The sequence below is a fragment of the Xenopus tropicalis genome, chromosome 3 (assembly GCF_000004195.4).
Source record: "Xenopus tropicalis strain Nigerian chromosome 3, UCB_Xtro_10.0, whole genome shotgun sequence".
Classification (NCBI taxonomy): domain Eukaryota; kingdom Metazoa; phylum Chordata; class Amphibia; order Anura; family Pipidae; genus Xenopus; species Xenopus tropicalis.
The window spans coordinates 72492587-72513869 of NC_030679.2; the positions used below are offsets into that span (position 1 = coordinate 72492587).

General features: G+C 38.7%; 1 protein-coding gene across 3 annotated transcripts; it reads right to left on the minus strand.

Moving 5' to 3' along the window:
* Positions 1 to 1720: 1720 nt before the first annotated feature.
* On the minus strand, positions 1721 to 16572 carry zbed4 (zinc finger, BED-type containing 4). 3 transcript variants are annotated; one of them, XM_002932186.5, is made up of 3 exons: positions 15486 to 16572; positions 10823 to 11013; positions 1721 to 7233 (listed from the first exon to the last, which is right to left on the minus strand). In XM_002932186.5, exon 3 carries the CDS (start codon positions 6973 to 6975, stop codon positions 3529 to 3531), a length of 3447 nt encoding a protein of 1148 aa, XP_002932232.1. In that variant the 5' UTR covers positions 6976 to 7233; positions 10823 to 11013; positions 15486 to 16572; the 3' UTR covers positions 1721 to 3528. The 3 variants fall into 3 exon arrangements, with proteins under 3 accessions (XP_002932232.1, XP_004913054.1, XP_002932234.1); XM_004912997.4 differs by lacking the exon at positions 15486 to 16572 and adding an exon at positions 14778 to 15451; XM_002932188.5 differs by lacking the exon at positions 10823 to 11013.
* Between the last annotated feature and the right edge of the window lie 4711 nt (positions 16573 to 21283).

Sequence of the window (21283 nt, forward strand, 5' to 3'; positions counted from 1 at the left end):
TATGATCCCACTAAAACAAAACTGATCACTGGGTATGCTGCCATATCCGTTTATCTGCAAACATGCCTCAGGATGTTCTTTTAAAACTTGATCTTTATTTATCAATTTAAAAACATAAAACGCCTAACGCGTTTCGTGCACATATGCACTTAATCATAGGCAGGAAGTAAGAACACGTCTTAAGGGGTTTCAATAGCAACATAACAATGATTGACAACACGCAGCATGTTGTGTATTTATTGACTTGTTTACATTGCAATATCCAATATCTGGGCTGCACGATCCGACTATTGAAAAGTAGGATGCGTGAGCACATAAGGCAAATAATTTCTAAGGATAGTAATAGTCCTATATCTCGACACTTTATGCAATGTTGCGAGTCAAATGTATCTTTTTTGCAGATACAAGTCATAGTAAGAGTATTGCCAGATGAGCGCGGCTCGGATATGTATGAGAGGGCTTCTACGCCTTGAGGTAAAAAGGATCTGTTAGGCACGCGTCACCCTAATGGCTTGAATTCTGTTTTTGACGTTACCTGTTATGTTTAACATGATCATAATAAAATAAAAAAATGGAATAAAATAATTCATTTCTTTTGTTTATGAACTAATTTATGTTATTATTATCTAATTTAATGTATTTAATAATGATTGATTTTGGTACTTTCGTTATGAATTATTTCATTTTGTCAATAATTTAATGGTGTATTTTGTAATGATTTTTTATAAACTATTTGATTTTGTTACGAGATTTAACAATTTAATTTAATGACGTATTTTGTTATAATGAATTCAGGATGTTCTTTTTGGTCTTTTCTCCTTTAATTTTATTTAGGGGAGGTGTAGATTTGTTTTGTCAGTCATTGTTATGTTGCCTTGTCAATCCTTGTGATATTGCTATTTAAACCCCTTAAGACGTTTTCTTACTTCCTGCCTATGATTAAGTGCATATGTGCAGGAAACGCGTTAGGTGTTTTATGTTTTTAAATGGATAAAGATCAAGTTTTAAAAGAACATCCTGTCATCCGGAGTGCTTGGTGTTGCCTTTTTCAGGTTCGGCATTTTTCCTTGGCTACGGGTTTGGGGCCCCGAGCACCCGGAACACCTTCGGACTACAGTGAGCTCCTTTACCGCATGTTGGTTTACTTTGTGACTCTCCAGATTTTCATCTGTGTGACAAATCCGGGGTATTAACACCCGGATCTTTACTTCATATTCGGTATGAATTGATTTCTACCGTTGGTTTTGGTTAAATTGCAGTGATCAATATATGATTTACAATTTAATATCTATGTACACTGTTTGATATAGTGTGTTTTTTCCTTTGTTGATTTGAGTCTTCTACAGAACATTAGGGGGCTGATTTATAGACTTTTGAGCTGGGGAATCCTTAATGATGCCTAGCGGTCGAATCTCCTCCCTATTTATCAAAACTTTCCTGTCAGAAAAGCTTTGACTACTTTGCACTCAAATTTCATTCTGACCTATAACCTGTCTAAATACTTACTCCCTGACAAATAGCATGTGGGCAAATTATATTCTGTGCTGGAATGAGGCGTAATAATTGTAACAGCTTGGTCACTAATGTGCCTCTAATACAAGAAATGCCGATTTCAAGTTATAGCTAACTGGCCTAAATTTTAAATCATAGCTATATGGAGGCTTTGTGAGATCAAAAGATTAAATTCAAGCACTACAATATCAAAATATGACATTTCAAGTCTACTGTAAATAAATGGTTTAATTTCAAAAAAACATTTGTTTACCATTTATAAATACACTAATACATAGATGTAAAAATTAAATCAGACTGGTACAGTATTTTAAACACAAAAAATTGATAGTTTACAGCAACGGTGAAAAAACTGATGCAACAAAGATCCCTACTTTTCTATTGCATGAGAACATTGTTATGACAGAAAAATCTTTCAACAGCATCAGAAATATAAAAATTATGCTGTGAAATCAAGACAAACAATGAATTTTGGTAGACATGTATTTTAAAAACTGGACAATAAAAGAAAATGCAGCCTGATACAAAAACTAATACAAAATATGAAAATGTGTTTTAGCAAAAGACCAACTAAGTTCCTCAATATTAAAGGTGAAGAAAACCCATCATATAAACCCTCCAATCTGTGTAGGCTATGTAAAGGCTAAACTCCACAGGGAATTTTGTAGGATGGTGCTGATCTCATATCGGTGTAGTTGCATGGCTTAAGAGATAATGGGACTGATACAAAACTCTGATGTGTTAACTACATAAAAGGATTGCCATCTTCACCTGTCAGAAAAGAATGCTGCATCTTCATTCAAAGAGAGGAAATCTGTGTCTGACAGATATTTTTTCTCATTGAAATACAGACTCTGATGCATATACAAAACACACCATACTACCTAATATGATCCAATATTATAATATAGCTGTGGGGATCAGATTTTGCAGGATCCTACAAAATGTGTTTGGTGTTATCCTACAAGATGCTGTGTCGTTGCGTGACTAGATCAGATAAAATCTGACCTACAAAATCTCCTGTGGAGTCTAGCCCTAAGCATAACAGATCTACAATGTGCTCTTAGTGCATTGACAGTCAGTAGGTGGGGAATCAGTGAACGCCAGTAGGCTTTGTCAGGAAGAGAGCACTGTGGAAGGGCTTTTGCTGCACCAGTCTTGAAACGGACACTTGGTTATAAAGGGCTGCCAACCTTCTCAGCTTAGTAGTGGTGGTGCAGATGTTGTGGGTTTTCTTTTCCTTTTAAAAACAACATTTAAAATTATGTAAATAACCCAATTTAATGCTACACATTGAGCACTATCAGGAGTTTCATTTACATGCACACACAATAGGTACTGTGTGTTAGCAGCAATACGCACTTTTGTTGTTTGCCTATAAAAGGTCTTGCTTGTAACAGACCAACAAATGTATTTTATACAAAAGTTTGATGATCGATTTGTAAACAATACTTCTGTGTTTCACTAAAGGGGTCATTGCAGTGTAGACAAAAGTTAATCATTTTTACGTTACTTGACTGGATACCTGATATAACAGACTGTTTGCCAACTGTAGCAAAATCAGTTGCAGTAAGTGACTCCCTTTCATAGTAATATGCCCTAACCTGTATATGCAGCATTATTAAAAACACACAACATAAAAGCAACGTCTGAATGAAATACAGTACCTTTTGTACAAAAAAAACCTACTATTTTTACATCTTTTTTTTGCAATTCTGTTTTAAAAGAAATCACTTTACATGTGTATTTACAGGTATGAAGACTAAAACCTATATTTAATAGTTACATGACAAACATTCTAGGGTGAAATTTTCTTTAAAAAAAATTAAATGTACAAGGTCTGGCCTGAAAAACTAAGTAAGGCACATGTAGACAATATTTAAAGCCCAACATTGGAACGTTATAGAATAATTTGTCAATTCTCAGTTGTCGTACATGGCCCCTAGTGGAGCAATTTAACAAATTTATAAAATACAGTTAATATCTAGGGAAAAAGCTTCACCTGCTAACTGTAGATCAATACTGGAAGTAAATTAAAGGGAGATTGACTTTTAAAAAGATTAGCTGCTCAAAATGTTCCATCATTAGTCTATTTTGGTTAAAATTGCAATTTTCATTTGCAGTGTTAAAAAGTCTCTCAGAGGGAATAATGCTAGGTGGGCATCCAAGGAATCTGACAGCCAGTTTTGCTAAAACTGGCCATGCCGATTTCTTCAAGTTCCAGTAAGTTAATGGATCACAGTTATGTTCAAGAACTTCTTCTTCCAAGTAAGCAAACACAATATCTTCTGGCAATTTTTCTTTTAATGCCTTTGATCTTTTAATATTTGCCATAAGTGACCAAATGTTTTCCTCACCGTTGCTTTTTGGCGAAGAACTTTTGTTGCACCCATTTAGGATGAGTGCATCATCTGAGGTAGAACTTAGTATCTCCAGTTCCCTGATTAATCCTTGTTTGTACTCCTCAGCCTCCTCCTCTGAAAATAAGGAAGCTTTGTACCTGGGGTCTAAGAGTGTCGCAAATATATATCGGGGATCATGAAGCGTTGACGACAGACGACAAACCATGGCTTCTTTAAGCGATTTCAGCATTGTATCAATACCCATGGTTTCTTCAAATAACATCTCTATTTTTCTGTTAAGTATATGAATCATTGGAATAACCTGGCTTAATGTGGCCATGTGCATACTCATCTCTCTACTGGCTGCTTCAAATGGTTTCAGTGCATGGCAGACAGACTGCATTACTTCCCACTGATCACAGCTTATTAGTTCTCTGAAGCTGCACTCGATAGACATTTCATCAATTGCCCTTTTCTGTTCAATTAGTCGGTCTAACATGTGAAATGAAGTGTTCCATTTAGAAGGGACATCCTGAATCAAATGGTGCTGAGGTAAATCATATTCTTTTTGCAACTCTGCTAATTTTTCTTTTGCTTTTGTGGAGCGGTGTACACGTTCACAGATTTTTCTTGCAATACTTAACAAGTTTTGCACCATCCTTTGACTTTTAATTGCCTCATTAACAATTAGGTCCACTGTATGTCCAAAGCATTGAACACTTGAATGTTCACTTTCATTTAATGTTTTTGCTATGCTGTGATTATCTGTTACTGTTATGCCTATCTGAAGTCCACATGAAGCTATCCAGGATTCCCACAAGTATTCTAGATGTTTTTGAACACTAACATCATTATAGTCACAATCAATTTGCGAAACATGCAGAAGTGCTGAACAGTGGTGATTTTCACAATGTGGTCTAAAAGATGACTCAAATGTTACCCAATGAGCAGTAAGTGTTAAGTATTCCCGCGTTTGACTGCTCATCCATATTCCAGCTGTAAAATGGATTACACCGCTTTCTGCTTCTTTTAAGTGCGAGACTATGATCTGCTTTACATTTTCATACATATCGGGGATTGCTGTTCTTGAAAAGTAAGATGCAGATGGTAATGAATATTGAGGCTGAAGATATTCAAGTAGTCTATTGAATCCTACATTATTTACAAAGGAATATGGCTGAAGATCAAGTGCAATCATTTCAGCTATAAGACTTGTAATTTTTTTGGCAACTGGATGAGAGTCACTAAATTTGTCAGTGGTGTCTTCAAAAGAGGAGGCTGCTAATTCAGTGTTCACTGGTGTTTGTGAATCGGCAGGACGCAACGTTTCGGAAACACTATTGTTTTGAAGAACATTGCTGTGAAACCGTTGCAAATGTCTTAAGAGACAACTGGTTCCTAAATTGGTTGGTTTTTTCCCTCGGCTTATTGTTCGACCACAGTGCATACATATAACTTTTGTTGAGTCTGCAGAACAAATTGAAAAGTGATTCCACAGTTTTGAGGTCTTTTTGCTGTTTGTTGGAAATACAATTTGATTATCGTGATTTACTATTGTTAATTCTGTCATTTTTGATGAGCACTCTGCAGAAGCTAAAGTAGCATAAGGAGAATTGGCTAGACTGATGTCAATTTTTTTTTGGTTCAATATGACTTCTGGGTGTCGTCTATATAAATGCCTCATTAAACAGCTTGTTCCCAAATCTCCTTTTTTGCCTCTGCTAATCATGCAACTGCAATACTTACACACTGCTTTCTGATTATCAGTTGTAGATAATGAGAAATGGTGCCATACTTCAGATTTTAACCTTTTCATACATTTTTTACTTGGTTGAAAAACGTGCGGCTTATATGTTAAAGATCTGCGACCACGACCAAGTTTTTCAGGGGAAGGTAGCAATAACGACTCAGTATTACTTTCTGAGGAATGCAAAACGGATTCATCATCGTCATCAATTAAGTTACCATTAGGAACACCACACTGAATTTCCACTGAAGCCCTATCAGGAGATGAAGGAATAGAAGCAGGGTCTTTACCCATTTTTCCTGGAGATACAGCAACAAATCCAACATCACCACCATCTGAAGGAAGGAGAGATGGCAACAAGGTAGGAGGCACAGAATAAGGGGGCGGCAAACTTGTTCCTCCGCCATTCTCTTGCAAAACAATTGAACGGTGTGCTCTCCACATATGCCTTATTAAGCAACTAGTTCCAAGGTCCTTTCCATTTTTTCCTCTGCTAAATTCATTCATGCAGTGTATACAAACTGCTTTTGAATTATCCAGTGGAGATAAATAAAAATGCTTCCAGACAGCAGACCTTCTCCTAGAACCAGATGAATTTTTTGGAGTTGGAATGTGTTTTTCTACAATGTTCTCAGTGGTTTCATCTAATTGACTGTTTGGAAATGACACTGGCGAGACCACAGAAACCTCTTCTTTGTTTTTTCCTGACAATGAAAAGTCTGAGGATATTTCATCTGATAAAGTCAAAGTTTCCTCTGGTACTTTTTCTGAGGGAGATATTTTTAATGCTGATTTTTTATATTTAGCAGGTGTAACATTGGATTCTGCAGCATCTAAAGATTGCGGAGGTAGAAGTAATGTTGGTGGAGAGTAGGAAGATATACCTGGCATAGTTCCATTTTCAGAAACAAGGACTCTAGGATGCGCCCTTCTAACATGCCTCATTAAACAACTTGTACTTAGGTCTTTTTCATTTTTCCCTCTGCTAAACTCTTTCATACAATACATGCATATTGCTTTAGTACTGTCCCGGGGAGATATAAAAAAATGGTTCCAAGCTGGAGATTTTTTCCGATTGCTAATATTTTTATTTGTAAGTATACTTTGTGTAACAGCCTCCATTGCTGCATCATAAAGAGTAGTAGTGTACTGAGAAAACAGAACACCATAATCATCCTCATTTTCAGCTGAAACAAAAGTATTTGAGGTATCGGCACAGAATTGATCCTTATCTTCTTGTTCATCGCTGCTTTCGGTCTGTTTTAGGTCATCTGATTCCATTTTTATTTGCATGCCATCCAAGTCGCTATTTCTGTCTTCATCATCTTCAACTTTCAGATCGTTGCTTTTTTCTTCAGCAAGATTACTTTCCATTTTTGGGGACAATTTCTATTTTGTCAGAACTTAGATAAAAACTGAAGCGGTCATTTAAAAATAATTGTTTTTTTTCTCTTTAAGTATCACAGTAACAAAGCCTTTAAGCTGCCTTTTACATCACAGACATTTCTTGCCATCAAATTTTGCAGACTTGAAATTTGTGGCATCCCACAAGTATCTTGCAAAAATACAGAATTCAGTGTGGCCTTCTAAACCAGCATATTTGATGCAGTTTCAGTCATTCTGAGAGTGTACCTAAAAGAAATCAAAACAAAAATTACAATAATCAACAATTTTCAACTGAAGGTAATTTCCACAATTTAACATGATTACAAGAGAACAAGGTCCACAAAAGGATTGGCAAATATTTTTGTCTAGAAAGGCTTTTTAAGCAGAACACTATACTTATACCTATGCTGGCATATTTCAGAAGAGAAGGGTCAGACTTATATAGGCCACATTTGCCAAATGATTTATTTAAGCTTTGCTCCATTTGTCGGGGCTTTGGGACAGTGATCAGATATTGCTCTACGTGAATAAAAGAATTTAAAGTAATACTGGAAGTTCTGAGATACTATTGCAATACATGCTCTAGGTAACATCAGGTTGTCCTACCTTGGCTACTAGCCTCTACCAGTATTTAACCACCTACCACTGTTCACCAACTGTTTTATTGGATTACTCTTCTGGGTACTTTCATTACCGATTGGCTTGTAAAATGTCATACATTTAAGTATAACAATAGGAGTTTTCTTTGATGTATAGCAAGTTTAGCGTTTCCATACTATACCCTTCTGATAAAATAAGTTTACGAAAACCAGACCACACATCAATAAAGTTCGGTCATCCCAGGATTGGGATGAAATAGGAAAGCTTTAAATTAAAAATGAATTAATTTTACAGTTTAAATTTAAAAATGTGTGGGGACTGAAACTGAAAAAAATGAACCTAGATAGGACTGAAGTTAGCCACAGACCAATGGATTTCATTAGGCAGTTTTTGGCATAGGTGTTTTTTTCACAGTAAGGGCAGTGAAGTTGTGGAATGCCTTTCTAAGTGATGTTGTAATGGCAGATTCTGTTAATGCCTTTAGGAGGGGCCTGGATGAGTTCTTGAACAAGCATAGTATCCAAGGCTATTGTAGTACTAATATCTACAGTTAGGGGCTGATTTACTAATCCACAAATCCAAATGGGAAAAATTCGGATTGGAAAACAAACATTTTGCAACTTTTTCGTATTTTTTGCGACTTTTTCGTAGCCGTTACGACTTGCGCAAATTGTCGCGATTTTTTCATAGCCATTACAAATTTCGTGAATTGTCGCGGCTTTTTCATAGCTATTACGACTTTCGTGAATTGTCGCGACTTTTTGTATTGAGCGCTCGAAAAAGTCGCAAAATACCGATCATTACGAAAAAAACGCATTTGACCGCTTTTCGGACGTTCGTGGATTAGTAAATGTGCCCCTTAGTATTAATGTTTGTATATATATAGTTCATGTATATGAGTGCATAGATTGGTAAGTATAGGTTGTGTGTGCTGGGTTTACTTGGAAGGGTTGAACTTGATGGACTCTGGTCTTTTATCAACCCTATGTAGTTATGTAACTATTTCAGCCAAGCTTCAGTTGAAATGATTTTAAGCTGTAGGTCCCAATGAACAAAACAACGGAAGATTGTGTATGGCCATTTCTACATTTCTCTCACAGGTCCATCACTTGGACACCATGAAGAATCGACCCGAGTATGGCAAGCTTCAAGATTTTATTTTTCTTACTTTCATCTAAAAGTGAAAAAATGGCAAACTGACTATTAAATCTATAACTAGATTTAGGCAAAATAAAAATGACTGTGCACTACTCATGCCTTTACAGTTACATACCCTGTTGCTACCCTACCAGAATTGCTTCCCCCAGGCACCCCCTTGTTCTTTATTCCTTTTTTTTTTTTGTAGCTTGTTTTCCATGCACAACAAGAGATATCCACTTTATTTTATATTTCCTATTGCAATAACCTTATGATGTGTCCTTCCACCCTGCGTATTCTCACTCTTATTTTTATATATTTGTTCTGTTCTCGTACTAAAGAGATCTTCACGTATGTGGGACTAAAACTGGCCATACACAGTCGCCAACCGAGAGGATCTTCTCCCGATATCCCCACCTACAGGTGAGCGATATCGGGCTAATTCGGTTGCTTTCGGCCAAATGATCAAAACAGTGGGTATAGGCACCATCGGTTGGGTGGCTGCATCTACAAGTTGATCAGATGGAAAAAATCAAACCTGTCAGATCTGGAGGATTTTAGGCCAGGTTACGGTTGGGGACCGAGGTCGTCATTTGTGCCCATACACAGGCAGATAAGCTGCTGAATCGAGGACCAATACTGGCAGCTACAATCAGCCCGTGTATGGCCACCTTTATGCTTGTGTGTAACTATGAAGGAGGAAGCATTACGTACTTGAAAAGGTAAGTAGCCATGGCTGCAAAATCAAGCTGAACTTGAATTTTTTCTTTTTTTTTGGATAAGCATGATAAAATATATAAGTGCCACAATAGTTTTTAAATTAAAAATGTGGTGTATGTTCATCCAGTACATGCAAAAAAAATAAATAAATAAATTTGGGGATAAAAAAAAGTGCCAAGCTATAAAGCATAGGCCAATAAACCCACAGTTCCCTAATTATGCATTCTGCTCTTCAGAAAGGCATAACCATATATTTTGGATAGGCAAAAACATATTTGGGACCCAGATTTTTGAAAGCATTTCAAGAAAAATATTACTTAATACAAATGTGTTTTTCATTATGAAAGTCCAGCATCTGTTCTGAAGGCTACAGCACAACAGCAATTTGACCACCTCTAGTTAGTAGGAAAACAGTACCAATCAAATGGGTGATTTATGAGAAACATGGGGCAAAAAAAAAAAACACCATAGCAGTGACAGGTAGATTTTCTGTTTAGAAAAAGTCAAAGCAAGCTGAGATTTGCTTGACCTATTAACCAATAGCATCCTTATACAGTGCAAAAATATGTTATAGCCACAGAGAAAGCAATTATTTTGACTGCAGGTGGAACAGCAGATCAGCCATGAAAATGTGCACATTCTTGGCAACAAACAATGTTAGATAACTTTCTTTCAAAATAACCAATTCTGACCAAAAACCTACATGCATAGAGAGAGACTTCTGAGGGCCATGACGATTAATTTGTTTATATAAAGGGCAGAGGATTCAGTTGATATTTTCATGATATAACAGGAAAAAAATGCCTTTTCATAAAAGATCCCCTTCAATACGTAGATTCCACATAAAACTATTAAAGGACAAGGCAACACAAAATATAATTTTTTGCCTAATAAAAAACCAAAATTCTAAGCAGCTTTGCAGTATACATTTCATTACGAGTTTGTAATGGTTTTGAGTTATTTGTATATATAACTGCTATTGGAAGCAGTGTCTGCCTATCCTTTTCTATTCTCTGCCCTGGTGGCTCTGACTGTTGAAACACTGTAACACAAGCCAACAGACTGACAGACCTGCCTCGCTGGAGAAGCAAGACCTTTGCAACATTGTTTAAAATGTTACAAACAGGAGTTCAGCAAATGCTGCTTTCAATAGCAATTACATTTACAAATAACGTTTAAAGTGCTGCAAAATTTTTAACTATTTCATATTGGAAAGTTGCTTAGAATTAGGTTTTCTTTCATTATGCAAAAAAATATTTTTGGCGTTGACATGCGCCCTTTAAACAATTTTGTACCCTCCAATACTAGGGCTTGCCAGACTAATAAAAGAAAAAAAACCTGCAAAAATAATCCTTCATACTGCCCCCATTTAGCCTACCTTGTATATTGGGTCAAGATTTTTTTTAGCCACTCATGGTCTTCTGCCCCCAGTGCCCAAGTTGATCAGATGACTTTTGAAGACATGCAAGTCTTAGGGGCCTCTAGAAGGTGCAGTCATGGTGATAGAGATGACAACACACAGAACAGTATGATGGAACAAAGCAACCCTGGAGCAGTCTATATGGAAACCTAAAAAAAGTGGAATATTGTTGATAAGTAAATGAGGGAAAGGCAAAAACAGGACAAGAAAACAAATCCAGTAAATAATGCATGCATCTGTGTGTTCCTATAGGCATATACAGTGGAGGAAATAATTATTTGACCCCTCACTGATTTTGTAAGTTTGTCCAATGACAAAGAAATGAAAAGTCTCAGAACAGTATCATTTCAATGGTAGGTTTATTTTAACAGTGGCAGATAGCACATCAAAAGGAAAATCGAAAAAATTACTTTAAATAAAAGATAGCAACTGATTTGCATTTCATTGAGTGAAATAAGTTTTTGAACCCCTACCAACCATTAAGAGTTCTGGCTCCCACAGAGTGGTTAGACACTTCTACTCAATTAGTCAACCTCATTAAGGACACCTGTCTTAACTAGTCACCTGTATAAAAGACACCTGTCCACAGAATCAATCAATCAAGCAGACTCCAAACTCTCCAACATGGGAAAGACCAAAGAGCTGTCCAAGGATGTCAGAGACAAAATTGTAGACCTGCACAAGGCTGGAATGGGCTACAAAACCATTAGCAAGAAGCTGGGAGAGAAGGTGACAACTGTTGGTGCGATTGTTCGAAAATGGAAGGAGCACAAAATGACCATCAATCGACCTCGCTCTGGGGCTCCACGCAAGATCTCACCTCGTGGGGTGTCAATGATTCTGAGAAAGGTGAAAAAGCATCTAGAAACTACACGTGAGGAGTTAGTTAATGACCTCAAATTAGCAGGGACCACAGTCACCAAGAAAACCATTGGAAACACATTACACCGCAATGGATTAAAATCCTGCAGGGCTCGCAAGGTCCCCCTGCTCAAGAAGGCACATGTGCAGGCCCGTCTGAAGTTTGCCAATGAACACCTGAATGATTCTGTGAGTGACTGGGAGAAGGTGCTGTGGTCTGATGAGACCAAAATAGAGCTCTTTGGCATTAACTCAACTCGCTGTGTTTGGAGGAAGAAAAATGCTGCCTATGACCCCCAAAACACCGTCCCCACCGTCAAGCATGGGGGTGGAAACATTTTGCTTTGGGGGTGTTTTTCTGCTAAGGGCACAGGACAACTTATTCGCATTAACGGGAAAATGGACGGAGCCATGTATCGTGAAATCCTGAACGACAACCTCCTTCCCTCTGCCAGGAAACTGAAAATGGGTCGTGGATGGGTGTTCCAGCACGACAATGACCCAAAACATACAGCAAAGGCAACAAAGGAGTGGCTCAAGAAGAAGCACATTAAGGTCATGGAGTGGCCTAGTCAGTCTCCGGACCTTAATCCAATAGAAAACCTATGGAGGGAGCTCAAGCTCAGAGTTGCACAGAGACAGCCTCGAAACCTTAGGGATTTAGAGATGATCTGCAAAGAGGAGTGGACCAACATTCCTCCTAAAATGTGCGCAAACTTGGTCATCAATTACAAGAAACGTTTGACCTCTGTGCTTGCAAACAAGGGTTTTTCCACTAAGTATTAAGTCTTTTTTTGTTAGAGGGTTCAAAAACTTATTTCACTCAATGAAATGCAAATCAGTTGCTATCTTTTATTTAAAGTAATTTTTTCGATTTTCCTTTTGATGTGCTATCTGCCACTGTTAAAATAAACCTACCATTGAAATGATACTGTTCTGAGACTTTTCATTTCTTTGTCATTGGACAAACTTACAAAATCAGTGAGGGGTCAAATAATTATTTCCTCCACTGTATGTTACACAAAAACTGCTGTTCTTACTGTATAATTTGCATATAATTATATGGTATGACCAGTAGCCTGTTTACACATCTTGGCTAATAACCTCTATGCACACAAAGTGATGGGGCTGGCAAATAACCTGAACTGTTCAGTTAGGGCACTGGGCTGGTCAATACCCTTTTATTTGTTCCCATTCACATCACAAGGTAAGAAAGCAGGCCATTTTCAGAATTTTTTGCCAAGGTAGCCAGCAGCTTGTTATCAGTGCTTCATGTGTCACAGAGGCAAGATACTCCTGTTACCAGTGTCAAATGCCTTTCTTTTATGTAGATCTCATTATCGATCTTGCAGAATTCAAATGATTGGAACAGTACATCATATGCTGATCCACTTTGAACTGGCTGACATGAGATGTTCAAAACCTGCTCAATCCCTTAACTAACCCATATCCACAGTACACAGATATTGGCTGAATCAGCAGCCTAGCCCACATGCAGATAACAGTATGAAAATTGATTTCAAACCATTTTTTCCTGTGTACGCATATGGATAATATGTTGGAAGGTGCTTCCATCATGTAACTCAACTAAATCACAGATTTCAACATTAGAAAAAAGCTGCTTGTGTGTGACTTAAATACAAAGGTGCCCATTATCTATAATGAGCAAACTATTAGCAACAATTCACAGTAGTAGAGATATCACAGTTTTTCCACATTCCATCTTTAAGTGTTGGGGACAAAAAGTTTTAAAACCTCCAAACCACAGCTTTTTGAAACCTATTTAACATTCTCCAAGGATAGCTAGAAGAGTGGGATAAGAATGCTAAAGGCTGATTTCCATTGATATCTGGACCTTTTTCCAGGTTTTCTGCTGTTAAGTTTTCAATACGTTCTCTATCCACTGGAAGAATTCAGAATATGTTAACAAACCTTAACTTTTATTAGTTATGGGCATGATACAAAAACACAAGCAAATAAATGTAAATGAAGGGAAGGAACACTGGGAGTTAAATGGTAGCAAGGCTCATTTACAGGCATAAATCTCCTGTCAGTGGTAGTGGCACAGATGCAGCAACCAATGGATAAAATTCAACTAGGCTTACCCTATAAGATCCCCTTGTTTGTTGAGGTTATCAAACAAGGAGCTTACAACTTGATTTTGCAACCAATGCTCTGGGTCAACGTGATGATCCAGTTATTTGGACCCCATGCTATTGATTAGGCTATGAATGGGTATAGGAAAACCAAGTGGAAGAGGACCACATCAACACACCAAAGCAGTCTGCAGTGTTCTTTCCACTTTTGTATGGCCAACTTTAAAATCATAATGCATGGGACCGCTATTCATTTAGTACAAAATCTACGCCATGTCCTTCTGAGCCTCATGCTAAGAATCTGCAAGTTTCCAGAATTTATTCTACTCTGTTGATATTTGTGTCATTGGGGAAGGTAAAAGCCCTGCAAAATATAGGAAGTGCTCTAATTTCCTCAAAAACACATACCTATAAAGTGGTTAACCAGAATTCTACAAGCCATTAACTTAAAGATACAGAGGCAATGAAAAGCCAAAAGCTCTTACACTTTGTAAATAATTCCCAAAATAAAAGGAGGTCAGATCTAAATACCAGAGTGAAATTTGACTGCAAAAGTTTTCCTAAACTCAGAAGTCTTAAAACCTCTGCTCTTTGGGGAGGCCACTCAGAAGTTGGCATAAACCTGCTCCAGTCAGTTCATTTACTGGTAAATATTTTACACTACTCTGCTTTATTTGATACAACCAACAGGATTATTTTTAGTGACCAGTTATGGGTCTTTATTTTTAACTCTGCTCTGGTATCTTTCAATTGCTTTTTGTCCCAGTCTGAGGGCTGTGCGTGGGCGGGGCATAGGTAAGGCAGGCAAGAGAACATCCATTTGTATTAGCTATGAAGCAGAGACCGGATTCGAGTACCCTGTTAATACTTTGTAAGCAGCAAATTAAAGACCCCTGTTGATCAATTACAGATTTCCAAAACAGGCAGGATATCATTCAAGACATGAATTCCACCACCTTCCTTTCTGCGGGGAGATCAGAGGCGCTTTCTCCGCACACACGTATGGAACAGCTGGTGTGTGGCTTGCAAATCACGTGATCCAGGTACAAACAAAGTTCCACAAGTTACCAAGGAGGCTACATACAAGGATTAGCAGCAACAAGTCTGACGCCTTCAGGCCGTAGTGCATTTCCGGTGAAACAGGACATGCTGCTGAATGGGCAGCGTACATGAATAAAGCACGGGCAGCGATAGGGTTCTTATACACAAAACCTGCAATGAGTGGCATCTTCATAACGTGTCTACAACGAACGCATTCCCGCCCGAGCCCGTTCAAATCAATGAGTGGCCATTACAGTATGTGTCGCGCTGCTTCGCACAATAACTACGACCGTATCGTCTGGCCAATCTACAGCCAGCGCCAAGAACGACAAACATGGCGTCTAACAAAACAAGCGCACGCAACAGAGTGTACACAGATACAGAGGGGAAGAGCTGAGCGTCCCCCTTCCCATGACGCCTGCAGCTGCCTCACAAGGTACACATAAGTAATGGGTCAGCTGCCCAGCATGCGTCTCCCCCCAGCTGTAACCCTACTACAACTCCCAGTATTCTTAGCAGTCGAAGGTTGTTCTTGGGTGCACTTTTAAAATTGTAGGTCGGGCATTCCACTGCCAGTTTAGCAACTGTAAAAAGAATCATAAAGGAGATGTAGTTTCTCTCACCTGCTGGTTGCAGAATCACACTGGCTCGTCAGCAGCGAACGGAGACGGCTTGTTATCCCCCAGTAAAAGCAGGCGAGTAACGTAGCCGGTTACAAAGGACCGCACAGCACCCCACACCAAGTCCGTTACCCAGGTTGATCCAGCCACTGGAAGAACAAAAGAAAGCCACTTATGTGAACAACACACGAATACTGACGGGTGCCCGGTGCCTTAAAGATCTTTTACTCGGCGGCCTCAACTCGGCCCAGATTCCTCCTTTCAAACAGACAATGCGCTCTCACTACAACGCGTGCCGCCCCTCCCCACTCGCTACTACGCAGCTGCGTCACAGCCACTACGTCCCGCCATCATTAGGGAGGCAAACCGGAGGCTCCACTATGTTTTCGTTGCTGTGGTGACAGGTGGGGGGTGGGGAATGCAGTGTTACAGATGGCTGTTGTTTGGGTTCTGAACCTCGTGTAGCGTCTGACGGTTCTGGTGGGAGATATAATATTTAATTTTAGGTACTAACAGGTTTTCTCTGGTACTGGCAATTCCAGGACTCTTTATTCAGTTCCTATGGAAAACAAAATCTATTTACAATCCTGCAATAAAATGTTTGCTGTGAGGGACATTTGTTATTCTCTTTTTTAAATTACTATTATGCCGTGAAGAGCGAAATTTTTCACCAGGCATGGATTTCTGGTGAATTTCTGCATTTTGCCATTGGAGGATTGTTTTGTGAAACAGGCACAACAATTTGCTGCGCAACAAAAAATAACTTTCTGTGTTTTGCAAATTTTTTGCGTTTTGCAACTCTTTTCAAAGTTTCGCAAATTATTCGGAGATGCAAAATGGGACAGATTCACTCATCACCGCTATTATGCTTTAGCGTGGCTAAAAACATGTCTTAGCTGGCTGTAATAATTTTAAGACAAGGAATCATCTTTACACACAAGACTTGCAAAATACAAACCACAAAGAAACCAAATCTGTAATTACAGGGTATGGTTTTGGTTTGACCCCCATTGCATATATACATTCATATATAACCTATATGCACCAGCTACACTAAACTAACTGTATCTTGAGATTCATAAAAAGTTCTTTCCCATTTTGTATGTGGATGGGTATTATTTTGAGCCAGGTATTTCTAATATAGCAAGGAGAGCTCACATCCTTGGAGATAAATTATCACCTACACTGTTTAGGGACACATTGCACAGAGATTCTCATTTTTTGGACATGGTTACTACAAATGTGGCAGTCGACATTGTATTACGTGTACCTGTATAAAGGATTCCAAGACATTTCACTCAACGGTTACATATAAAACATATGGTGTTAAACAATTTATTAACTGTAACAGTACTGCTGTGATATACTTAGTTACTTGCCAAAAATGATCCAATCAATATGTAGTGTGTACAATGCGAGCCTTTAAAGACAGGATTAGGGAACATACTAATCAGATTATGAATACCAAATATTCTAATAAAACTAATGTTACAAGACACTTTGCTGAATGCAGTAACAATAATATAAAATATTTTTCTGTACAGGCTATTAAACAGGTCAAAATAAGAAAGAGAGGTGGTGATATACTTTACATAAACGAGAGGTGTATTGGATCTGTTACTTTTTAACACAAATACTTTTGGGCGTGAATTTTACTTTTGATGTGAATTGCTATGTTTGATATGATAGTAGGAATAATTTTCTTGTTTTCAAACAATATATTGACATGTAACCCTATAACATGTATTCTTTAAATCATGATTCTGTTCCATAATGCTAATTGAATTGAATTTGGGACTTGTGAACTTCTGCGAGGGGTTAATCATGATATGATTTTTTTAAATTAAGGGTGGGAGGGGTTTGAACTTTCTATATATACTTTGAGTGTGTGTTCCCCCTATGATTAAGTGCTGGGTAATTAATAAAAAATATTAAACATTTATTTCATTCCATGAAAAGACAACAACACCCCTTACATTGCATGTAAGGGGTGTTGTTGTTTTTTCATGGAATGAAATAAATGTTTAATATTTTTTATTAATTATGAGTGGTATTTGAGCCTTTATTATTGTGTTAAGTTTTTAGTGTATTAGTTTTATTGGTTTTTTTTTTTTAGAGGTCCTCTCCTATTCATCTTCCATCTTTACTTTCAAACTACTTCCCCGTTGCAAGGGAAACTATCAATGCCATAATATTCCATTGGTATGGAAGTTTAGTAGGCTCCTCTGATACACAACATATTAGCAGTGACATATGCAAACATTTAATGGTTCTAATTGGTTACAAAAGTTCAAAAAGTTAAACATACTATACCAAACCACATAAAGGTGCATCCCAGTGCCACATGGTCCCCATACTCTGCCCTCCTTATGCATTTCACACCATTGGGTGCTTCATCAGAGAAGGGTAAACAGGGTCCAGTGGCCAGCAAGAAGAATAGTGGGAAAATCTTTTAAGCCTTCCAATTCTAAATCAATTTGGTTTTATAAAATTGTTTTCTTTTTTTTACATTTAGCATTGTGCAAAGTGACCCTTTCTGTTTTTTTACACAGGAAAAAAACAAGAAAAGCTGAAATAAAATTATTGTGTTTTTTGCTGAGGATGGTGCTTCTTTTCAAAAAAAATTTGCTCTAGCTCAGAGAACTTTTCATTGGGGGAACTTTTCATTTCATACTTTACTCTGTGTGAACAAGTCGAAAGTACAGTATGTCTGAGAAAGGCAATTGTTGTGCTGGACAAGAATAACCCTAAATGTGCTTTATTGGAAAAATGTAGTGAGGAGCAGAGGAATGAATGAAGTTAGCAAAAGTATTTTGTACACTATCTGTTGCTTAACAGGCAACATACTGCACATGTGTTTCATTCCTGCCCCCCCTCCCCTCTGCCAGATCCACTTCTGATTGGCTGGTGGGCATGTGTAGCTCAGAACAGGAGACAGGATCAAGTTACAAACATGCTCAGAGAATAGGAAGGCTGCCGCTGGCCAGCCTACGAGGAAGGACAAAGAGATTTCAGTGATATCACTGGAGTCTTCACACTGCTGTAGGCTGCCAGCACCATATCTCAGAGAAGCAAGCAGGGATCTGGGAATTTAGATTTGCAGTAAGTACTTAAAAATAATGCCTTTAGACTTACTTTTAATTTATATTAACCTTTCATTGTCCTTTAACCCCAACCATTATAATGTCATAAATTCACCAAATTACAGGTCAGATAGCAACTGGGTATAACACAGAATCTAAATTAAGATATACTGCCACTAGATGGAGCATCAAAGGAAAAATGTTCAGCTAAAACCCCGAAATGGCATTGAAGCAAAGGTACCAGACATCAGTGTAATCAGCCCTCTTAGCATTATTTTTGATTCTGTTCAGATAGTGGTTTTTAAACTGTGGGTTAGGCAGTTAGGTTGGCCATACATGGGCCAAAATAAGCTGCCGAATCAGACCGATACCTGGCCAAACATTTTCCATACATCACTTGGGCAGGCTTGATTTCCCTATCCGGTTAGGACCTGGGTCCTGGGTCAACTTTAGGCAGCTTTCATTTTGACATAAAATGTCTTTTTTCAACCTAGTTTACTGTACAATGTGGCAGAAAATTCATACAAGCATATTCTGGCTTAAATTCCTTCCATGTGCACTTTGGCAGGCAGAATATGGAATGATGCACATTGCATATTGAGTGAGAGTTCTAGGCTCTGGGACACTGAGTCACAGTGATAGGCATAGGGGAGGCTATTATTGATCAGATTCCTTGGCAAAGCTAGACAGGATTACTTTACCAGAAACATTGAGTCTGGGGGAGATCATGCCTCCAAATTCTTTGATGTGGGAGTATGTAGTGGAATTTTGTATGTACTCACCCAGCACCTGATCTGGAAACTGGCACTTATACTGTAATGTCACCCACTGTGACCTATAGCACTTACATTTGCCCATTTGTGTCTGTTAGTTACCCCTCCCATATAGATTGTAAGCTCTACGGGGCAGGGACCTCCTTCATCTTGTGTTTCTGACTATTATTGCAACTGCACCTTGTATTTATTGTTGTACTTTGTATTTATCCATTATCTTTTGTATTTATCCATTATCTTTAACCCCCTGTCTGTATTAATGAATTCTACTGTACAGCGCTGCGTACATAAGTAGCACTTTATAAATAAAGATATACAGATAAAGATATATACATGTATGCTGCAGACAAAGAATTTGAATTATAAGGTCTTCGAACTCCTGAAGGCAGTTTCCTCTTGCAGGCAACGTCACACAACTGTGAAAAAAAAGTTTTGCAGATGCCTTTCAAAGACAGTAGTCATCTGCGGTAGCAGATATTTATTACGGGTGACTAATCTCTAGGGACAAGGAAAGGCTAAAGGTGGCCATACACGTGGCGATCTGACGATGTTTCGTACGACCATCGGTCGCACGAAACATCGTAAGATCCGCCACACACCATTCAGGGCTGAATCGGCAGGTAAGGAGGTAGAAACAATAGGATTTCTACCTCCTTCTGCCGATTCAGATCTGAAGGGAGAATTTTGGTCAGGCGCCTTCTATGGCGCCCGATCAAAATTTTCCAACTGGTCCGATCGGCGAGTCGACCGATATCAGCAGGTTCCTGCGTTATCGGTCGACTCGCCGACATACCATACACGCACTGATTATCGTATGAAACGAGGTTTCGTACGATAATATCGGTGCGTGTATGGCCACCTTAAGTCACTTGGGGGTGCCAAAATGTTAGGCACCCCCAAGTGACTTTAATCGCTTACCTTGTACCCTGGGCTGGTGCCCCTGTTAGGAGAAAACAGCACCCGGGGTACCTGTAGCGAGTGCTTCCTCCTTCCTGCTTCATTTTGCCGGGACCGGCGCATGCGCAGTAGAGTGAAAAGCCGAATTCTCTGTTAAAGTTCAGCTTTTTCACTCTATTGCGTATGCATGCGCACGCGGAGCAGGAAGAAGGAAGCGCTGCAGCTACCCCGGGCTGGTGCTGTTCTCTCTGAACAGGGGCACCAGCCCGGGATAAAAGGTAGGCGATTTAAGTCACTTGGGGGTGCCTAACATTTAGGCACCCCCAAGTGACTTTGCCTTTCCTTGTCCTTTAATGTTATTAGTTGAAAGCAAAATGCTAAAAAGATAGGAAAACCAAATTTTCAACCAGAAAGGGTGGCAACCATTAACATACCTAAATGACTTTTAATTTTCCACAAAGAGAGGTAACAAGTATCAATTCTTAAGGGCAACCATTCCTAAGGGCCCATAGAGTCACTGGTGGAAAGCCCTTTGCATCGCTTCGGTTTCCGAAGTTGCACATAGTTTCCTCCTGCAGGCAACTTCGCGCAACTCTGGAAACCGAAGCGATGCGGGGACTACTATTTTTGGTGGTGGAAACCCTTTCAGAGCAGGTACTCGCCTGCAATAGCAGAGATCTATCGGGGGCGCCCTGTGGGTTCTTGCCCTTAAGAATTTATCAGTTTTTTTGGGGGGGGGAGAAGTGGCAGAATGGTTATATACTTTGCATTTGCTTAAAACCAGTGATTCAGTGTGCTCTGTCTCTCCCTTTGTATATTACCAGGCCCAGACTTGCAATCGGTGGATTCTGGCAAATGCCAGAGGAACTGCTGTAAGATGCCATAGACAGTAACTATTTAGTGGGCTGGTGGAAGGCTATTTTGTGGGCATATATTACATATTATTCATAGGGGCAGATTTATCAAAACACGAGTTCAATTCCCGAATGGGAAAATGAAAATTTCTGAAGATCGCAAATATCACGAAAATGCTTACAAAAAAATCGTA

What these genes read in the sequence shown, in the direction of transcription:
- zbed4 (XM_002932188.5), bottom strand. Translation starts at nt 6,975, where the DNA reads ATGGAAAGTAATCTTGCTGAAGAAAAAAGCAACGATCTGAAAGTTGAA.